The sequence below is a fragment of the Dipodomys spectabilis genome, unplaced genomic scaffold (assembly GCF_019054845.1).
Source record: "Dipodomys spectabilis isolate Male_0828 unplaced genomic scaffold, ASM1905484v1 ptg000052l, whole genome shotgun sequence".
Taxonomy (NCBI): domain Eukaryota; kingdom Metazoa; phylum Chordata; class Mammalia; order Rodentia; family Heteromyidae; genus Dipodomys; species Dipodomys spectabilis.
The window spans coordinates 913,743-922,089 of NW_024870729.1; the positions used below are offsets into that span (position 1 = coordinate 913,743).

The 8,347-nt window shown below is 40.8% G+C and overlaps 1 protein-coding gene across 4 annotated transcripts in view; it reads left to right on the forward strand.

Moving 5' to 3' along the window:
- Positions 1–7,499, forward strand: part of Tacc1 (transforming acidic coiled-coil containing protein 1) — a 73,196-nt gene extending 65,697 nt beyond the window's left edge. For all 4 annotated transcript variants that reach the window (XM_042679489.1, XM_042679490.1, XM_042679491.1 and 1 more), the window contains 2 exons: positions 400–520; positions 2,145–7,499. In XM_042679489.1, the coding sequence (XP_042535423.1) occupies positions 400–520; positions 2,145–2,213 (190 nt within the window). In that variant the 3' untranslated portion in view covers positions 2,214–7,499. The remainder of the gene's footprint in view (positions 1–399; positions 521–2,144) is intronic.
- Positions 7,500–8,347: the final 848 nt, after the last annotated feature.

The following is an 8,347-nucleotide window of genomic DNA, read 5'->3' on the forward strand; positions in this document are numbered from 1 at the left end:
TCACTAACAAAATCACTTCTTAGAGGTCTGTGTTTCATAGACATTATTGTTTAGTATCCTGACTCTTTAGCTATGATAATTTTCAAAATGATTTAACCTACTATTGTACTAGATTAAAAAATTTAAAGTTGCTATGAGACATATATTGCATTTCTTATAAAATACAAATTTTGAAAAACATTGGTCATTGAGATTGGTCCTGCCAGAAGTATGTGCCATGGAAATTTTCTAATGAGTTGTAAAGAAACTGAACTATTCCCTGATCTTGCAGTCAATTCTTTTGAGTATATGTTTTTAGGAATTCAGTTCAATATCCTGAATCTAGCTGTGTCAGTGGCTAACCATGTGTTTTTTTTTATCTCTCTTATTCTAAACAACAACAAAACCCACCATAAACAGAGCCAATGAAGAAATTGCTCAGGTTCGCACCAAGGCAAAGGCTGAGAGTGCAGCTCTCCACGCTGGACTCCGGAAGGAGCAAATGAAGGTGGAGTCCCTGGAGAGGGCTCTTCAACAGAAGGTATAGCAGAGATTTGGTGTAGACAATATCTGAAATGCTCGCGTGTTCTCCACAGAGGCTCAGATGAGACCTGGGTGTTTAGCTCACCATGGACTTGGATGAAATTGGCCTTGCCATTCTCAGACTCTCCCAGTGATTCAGGGTAGACTTATGATATTCTCAATCTTTCTTTCTTTTTTTTTTTTTGGGGGGGGGCCCTCCGGTCGTGGGGCCTGAACTCTGGGCCTGGGCGCTGTCCCTCAGCTCTTCAGCTCAAGGCTAGCGCTCTACCACTTGAGCCACAGTGCCACTTCCAGCTTTTTTCTTTTTGCTTATGTGGTGCTGAAGAATCAAACCCAGAGCCTCATGCATGCAAGGCAAGGCTCTACCACTGCGCCACCTTCCCAGCCCCTATTCTTAGTCTTTCATGCATGTCTTATAGAAGTCTTTTGCTGAAGGTATAGACAGGAAGTTGGGTTTTAACTGACATGCAGAGGACCAAACACTTCTTAGTAGGGCCACAAGACTTCATTCCTTCTGATTTGTTTTTTTTTATACAATACATGGAGACATCTTCCCCTTTCATTGCTTTAGATTATTGGCTCTCAATTAGGGGCAGTTTTCCCCTCTAGGAGACATTAGGTAATGTCTGGAGATTAATTGGTTGTCATGACAGGGAAAAGCTCCTGGTGTCTTGCATCTTATGATGCACAGAGTAGCCCCACATTAACTACATACCTAGCTGTAGACAAATTAAAGTCAGTGTCAGTGTTGGCAAACCAAAATCTGACGGCTCATTGCCTGACAGGCCAATTTACAAGTGTGGAGGCAAGGAAAATGACTTTATTCAAAGGCTAGCAATGAGAAGACCCACTGTCAAATGGTTTAGATAGGTAGGTAATAGGTGTTCCCAAAATGATAGGCACCTTCTCATAGTAGGTAAGCCAGACTTTGTATCAAATTGTAGTCACAGGATGCAGTTCCTTTCTGTACATCTCAAGAACAGATAATTTCCTCAGGCTTTTCTTGCCACTGATTAGTTTTTTCCTGTGTAGTTCCTTGTTACAAGTATGCCAGCTGGAGAGGGTAACTGCCTCAAAGCCAAATGGAATGGAAGAAACCTTCCTTAATACTGGTTCTGGTAGCAGTGTCCTATTTCCCACTAATAAGCAGTTTTTAGCTCATTGTTTTTATGTCTCCCATGTTTTTCTTACTCTGTCTCCCAAGAAGCATGTAAGCTGGTGACAGCCACTGAGCTAGAGCATGGTAGACAGTAGCCCCTCCATGTCCTTGAGACTTGCAGACTCCAGAATCCCTTGGCTACTGATGGCTGAGTAAGACCCTGATACTTGTGTTTTTAGCAAGTGCTCTGCATAGTTCTTGTGATAAGAAGAAAAGTAGGAATGGAAAGGTACATGGACAGGCTTCAGGGGGCCATAGCTACTCTCACCCTTGACTCAAGATAGGCACAATACCATGAGTACCTGCACGTTTCCTGGGCTGAAAGTACATGGTCTTCCTTTCCTTAGAGATGCAGAAAGTAAAGTTTCACTAAGTTAAGATGTCTAGGTAGGTCTGTCCAGCTGTGATTGCCTTCGTTTCAGAACACAAAGGGGCCTGTGTAATTGTATTATCTATCTTTCAGAACCAAGAAATTGAAGAACTGACAAAAATTTGTGATGAGCTGATCGCAAAACTGGGGAAGACTGACTGAAATTCCTCCCATTTGCTCAGCAGAGCTGCCATGATTACCTTGCCTTACCCAGGAAGAATTTGTCCCTTTTCAGAGAAAAAAAAAAAAAAAGCACATCCTCCTGCTGCCTGTCCTGCTTTGCTGCTGCCAGTGCAACAGCCCTGGAAGACCCTGGAGGCCAGCCCTTCAGAAGGAGCATCACCTGCTGTGCCAGTCTCCAGGCTCCCAGGTGTGGGTTCCATCACACAGGCTGCTGAGTCTGTTTGTGATTTCTCTATCTTTAGTTCATCTTCACATCATTTTCTTTTCCCATGCTTAATTTCTGATTTTGTGGCTGTTGTTTGGGCTCCTATCCTCCACTGTTCAACATTTTCACGACCTACTTAATCTTTTGATTTTTAGGATCAGTGGATTTATTGCAGGGGATAATTTCACCTATTGTTACTTCTAGTTATAAATAAGGAGCTCTGAGTACTTTTATGTACATACTCCTATCTGTACATGTATATCTATATATGCTGCTACTTTTCCTGAAAGCATAATTAAATGAGAACTTTTCTATAGAAGAACATAATTCCATATTTAAAACCCTACTTTAAAACAGAGCCCTGACTCCAAATGCCAACTTAGCAATTTTAGGGTCTGAACACAGTGTTATGTGTCTAGTCCCAGCTACTCAGGAGGCTGAGGCAGGCAGATTGTTTGAACCCAGGAGGCAAAAGCCAGCCTGGGCAACATAGCGAGATCCTGTCTCATAAATAAATAAATGTGTGTATGTGTGTATGTATGGTTAGTTATGGTAACACATACAAGAAGTTCCAAGCCAGCCCAGTCAAAACAAGCAAGGACTATATAAAAACTACAATACAAAAATGCCGCGAGTGTGAATCAGGTGTTAGAGCACTTGCCTATGCCCAGTCCTGGGTTTAGTCCCCAATACCCCTTTATTCCCCAAATGAGGCTGAAGACTTGGGTTTCAAGCTTGGAGTACTATTTTGTTACCGTGGTATTTGGGCAGCCCTCTGCTTTAATGGGCGTAGTTCATAGTCCTCAGACTCAGTAAATGTCTGCTTTCTTCATAAATAGCAGTGTGTGCCTCACTCAGAGCTGGGCTTTGATGAATCCATCCTGGAATCACTCTTACTGCTTTAGTTTTTTGATACAAAATCGACATCCCACTTTTGTTACCTATTTGAAATATGCAAAAGAAAGTCAACCCATGAAGTGATTTAGATGATCTCACTTAAATCAAAGGTAACTCTAGTCCCATCACTAATTACTAGGTTGAAGGAACCAGTGGTTGGTTGTCTTTATTACATGGTACATCGTTCTTTCAATATTTTTTAAAAAGACAACAAATGATTTCATACTTAAACGATAGAATTTTTAGCAAAACAGGCAGAAAAATAAATCATGTGTGCCACTCTGAAAATCAGCTTACTGGGAAACATTGCAAAAGATAGTTTGAATACTGAGGAGGGAATCAGGGAGGATGTCCACACAGACAAAACCAGACTCCTCAGACTCATACTGAATCCATTCAGAGTGATAGAATGTTAACCCCAGGATGGAACCTTGTCACATTATGCTAGTAAGTTATTGGACAGGCAAAATGAAATGTATTCTAGTGCTAAAGCACTCTTTTGTCTTAATGTACACCTCCAAATCTTAATAGTGATGTACACTATATTCAGTACCTGTTTTCCTACTTCTCCTGTAAAACTGTTGCATGAGCCAACTTCAGCAATGAATTGTGCCTCCCAGAGAATCTCTAGATCTTGCAAATAAGTATTTCTTTTGCAGTATATTATTCATGTGGGTGTAATCATTAACCCAAGGGAGGTTAGTAATATTTTTTCAAGGCAGAATCCATGTTTTACCAATATGCATTTATCACAGTTGGTGCTTAGGCTGTATTTTAAAGCCTATTGTCTTAACATTCTGTACAAAAAAAAAACAAAACAGCAATTTTTTTGTGGTTGGAGAACTGGCTTGACAATCATTTGGGCTTTGAAAGTAGTCACTGTGGCTTAATGTAAATGCTGTGCCAGCATCCTAGTGTCCAGTGTGTATTCTGGTAGTATAACCAGTTTCTTCTTAATCCTCTGCTACAAGGGAAATGAGCTTTGCAGTTTGCAGAAATAGTACAGAATTATTTGCTGCTGCGTTTTGGTGACTTATCTATGTTTACTTGCTTAAATATTGACTTATTTTAATACAAAATGTCTATAGTGGTCTCCATTATACATCCATAATCATCTTTTTTTTTCTTGTAATGCCAGGCAAGTGTTGTGCTGCTGACCTATATTCCCAGCCTTATAGTCATCTCTTTGAGCTTATTGTGTGTTTTGATATATGTCATGTGAGAAAATGGGTAACAACAGTTTTTCCCTAGCACATTGGTAGAAGAAACTTAAAAACTTGACCCCAGTGAATGAAGTTGCTGCTCAAGGGAGCTAGCAAGGGCCCTTGGTAAGTAGGATTTGCTACCAGCCTCTCAATTGTTAACTATTATGAGGAAATGTTTACCATTTTGGTTTGACAGATGGCTCCTCTCCAACAAGAATAAAAATGTAGCTTTTACAACTGGCAAATCAAAAGAATATACTAAGAATGAAATATATTTATTTTTCTTTAAAAAATAAGCCTCCTCCCATCCAAAAAAAAAAAGCTTTTAGAACTCTGGAGAGAGTAAGAATATAGTCAGGTTTACTTCATCACATGTGGAAGCCAAGTTACTTATTTGTTAGGCAATAAAAAAGAAAAAAAACAAGCTCAGGGTGTGGTGGTCCATGCCTGTAATCCCAGCACTCCAAAATTGGAGGCAAGATGATTGAGAATTTGTGGTTAGCCTGGGCTGCAAAAAGATTTCATGTCTCACAAAACCAAGCGCTGCAAGGGCTAGGAATCAGTGGTAGAGCAACTGCCTACCATGTACAAGGCCCCCAGGGTTCCTGAGTTTTATCCTCAATACCTGCATGCACGCACGCACACACGTGCGCACGCACACATACACATTCTCTCTCTCTCTCTCTCTCTCTCTCTCTCTCTCTCTCTCTCGCTCTCTCTCTCTCTCTCCCTCTCTCAGAAAAAGGAAGGAAAATAGAATAGAAAGAAGCTACTAGCTTAGACAGTGGTTCAGGAATTTTAGATGATCTTGCCAATCATCTAAATCCATAGCTACTTCTTCAGTATTTGACTTTGCCAAAGTATAACTAGCTTTTACCCACCAGTATTTTGATAGAAGTCAGTTTACCATGGTCTGGTCAGACTTCTTTATTTACTTTATTTGGGGACGCTCCTTGAAGCCCATATTTACCCAAAGCTTTTGCTCTGTTAATTGGCTCTGGAAATGCTGAGAAGCCCAGTGTTCTCCCGTGGTTTCTCTCTTCTTCAAACCCAGGCCAAATTAGGAAGTGCAGAAGTCCATGGTGGTGAAAAGCTCTAAGGCACTGACCGCCGTCCAAATGGTATGGAATCTATGCTCTCCTGTCATTTGGGCGCATAACTCAAACTGAGTTTTCTTTGTAGCCAGTGTTCCTTTCTCCTTGTTCACACACGGCACCACCACTACCAGAGTGGCTTATTTATTTATTAGACAGCCTGAGTGAGTTCTGTCTAATACGAAGAGCATAAACTGCTCCAAGCATTCTGGACTAAGCCTCCAGTTTAAGCACTCATTTGCAGAGAAGATAACAAAGGGCTAGGAGCGGGTATGGTCACCATGGTCCTGGGAAGTCTATGTGCTCATGCTGGGAATGACTGCCCTTTCACAGTGGAGAAAACATTCTGAAATCCCTTTCTTTTCCTGTGCTTTTTGTTCCAGTCATCTGCCATCTCATTGTTCTTGGCCATTGTACCTTGTGTGAGTGATTGTGAATGTGCTCTCAGAGAAGTTATTACTTCATCTTTTAGGCAAGAGAGACAAGTGGTGAAAAATTAAATGATTCAGGCAAGGGTTTTTTTAAGTAAAGATATATATATATATATATATATATATATATATATATATATATATATATATGAATTTTAAGAAGGGAAATTAATATTTGCTTAATAAGAAACAAATATAGGTTGGGAATCCCAGAATGCCAAGCCAAAGGTCTAAGAAGTCACCTCTTTTCAAAGATTTTAATAAGCTATTCTGAGGAGCCTTTTGTCCAGAAAGGTTTGACTGGCCTTGATTCCAGTTAGTTTTCAAAAGCATTTACTGGGGCTGAGGATATAGCTCAGTAGTAGCACATTTTCCCAGCGTGCACCAAGCTCTGTTTGATTCCCAGAACTGCAAAAAGGAAACAAAACAGCGGCAATTTACTACTCAGTCTTTGAGTCTCTCATACAGTAAAGGTGAAGGAAGTAAAAGAACCCACCCGGGTCTCCTCTGGAGAACACACACACAGCACTGTCCAGTGAAGACCCTCCCTAGTAAGCCAGAGCTTACTTTCTGGAAACTAAAGATTGCACTTTTCGTAGTTTTTTTGTCCAAATGCAATCCCATTCCTGTGCCTCTTAGCATGCCATTAGATTTGGACAAACAAGATTCCTAAGGAATGACTTTATTAACTGTAATATGGTTACAGCTATTATATAATGATATAGACTCTGGTTATAGTTCTAATGTGGAGATGTTGTGTGCAATGCTGGCCTGTGACGGTCTGTATAATGCTTTTAAGTTTTCAGAGGAGGCCAAACTGGGAACTGAGGTGTGGCCTAGACCTTCTCTGTGTGGGCTTCCCACTTGCTGTCAGGACGCCACTCTCTCCCCCTCTGCCTTTAGGGGCATCTGGGATAGACATCACACTATTAACCAGTATCCTATATGTATGAGTAATTTTCAAATGCACATGATAAAAATCTGAACTCTGAAACCACGTCCAGTCCAGACACAGGGCAGTGTGTAGGTCACACCACAGCCTTGGCCTCCCTCTCGGCCTCGGTCCTTCCCTGCTTTGGGAATAGGATCCAGGCAGTTTTTGAACTCTCAGAGATAGCAGTAAACTTTTCAGTATTGCTGTTAGCAAGTGTGTGTTTGCCAATAGATTCCCATTGTACACCGTGCCAACAAGTAAATGCCTATTGCACACCGGCTCCCACCCACTGCCCCCACCTGGCACACGATGCGCATCCCTGCTGGGCGGGTGCAAGTGGACTCCTCATCTGCATAGATTTTATATTCATAGTATTTTCCCTTTTTATATGTCAAGTAAATATTTGTAAAAGTTATACTCACACAAATGAAATTATTATAATGATTAATATATTTTTTCCATGTTTCATTGCCTGAATAAAAACTGTTTACCACTGTTAGGTCTGGGTGTGTGTGGTGGTGTTTTTCCTGGTTGTAAATCATTTTCCTCTGTGAGTGAAAATTTATGGCAACCTCACTTTTATGAGTTCCATATTTCAGTATAAAAATAGAAAAGCTGACATTTTCTCCACACTCATTTTGTGGTTTTATGCGTTTGGTTGGTTGTGTAATTAAAAACAAAACTTGAGAACTCAGACCTTGCCTTATAATTGACCATTACTTTACATCTGTGCAAACAGTCGCTAGCTGGATGCTTGGTTTTGCCTACAGGCTGGTTGTTCGCTCATCTGAGAAGCCAAGTTTCCCCATGCTTTCTGACTTGGTGAAGGACACAGGATAAGCCAGGGCTGGGTGAACATCACAGGCTTCAAAAAATAGTTGACATTCTATGTTTCTTCTCCATTACTATTAGGAAAAAAAATTTCCTCTTAAAGGGGTAGCAGGAAATTTTGTGAATTATGTTCCTGGAAAAGGTAAGCAAGAGGATTCCAAGGCTACATTTTTCAGCTTAGGTGAGGAGCCCCTGAGGAAACCACAGTTTCCCTGCACGAAGACACTGCAGCCTATAAAATTCCTAAAAGAAAAATGTCTCACCCAGGTGTTCCTGAACTGCAAAGAGAATCCAGAAAACTCACTGAAGGGGAGGGGACATGAGAATTACTGGGGGAAATACGATGGAAGTTTGCTCTCTACTGTCTTAGTTTTATTACGTTTGTATTCTCTTAAGTTTTATTCTTCTATAATTTAAGACCACCAATGTTTGCTTCTTCCAGTTCTAAAAATAGGAGATCACGGCCAATCACTCATGGCTCATGCTTATAATCCTAGCTACTCAGGAGGCTGAGAC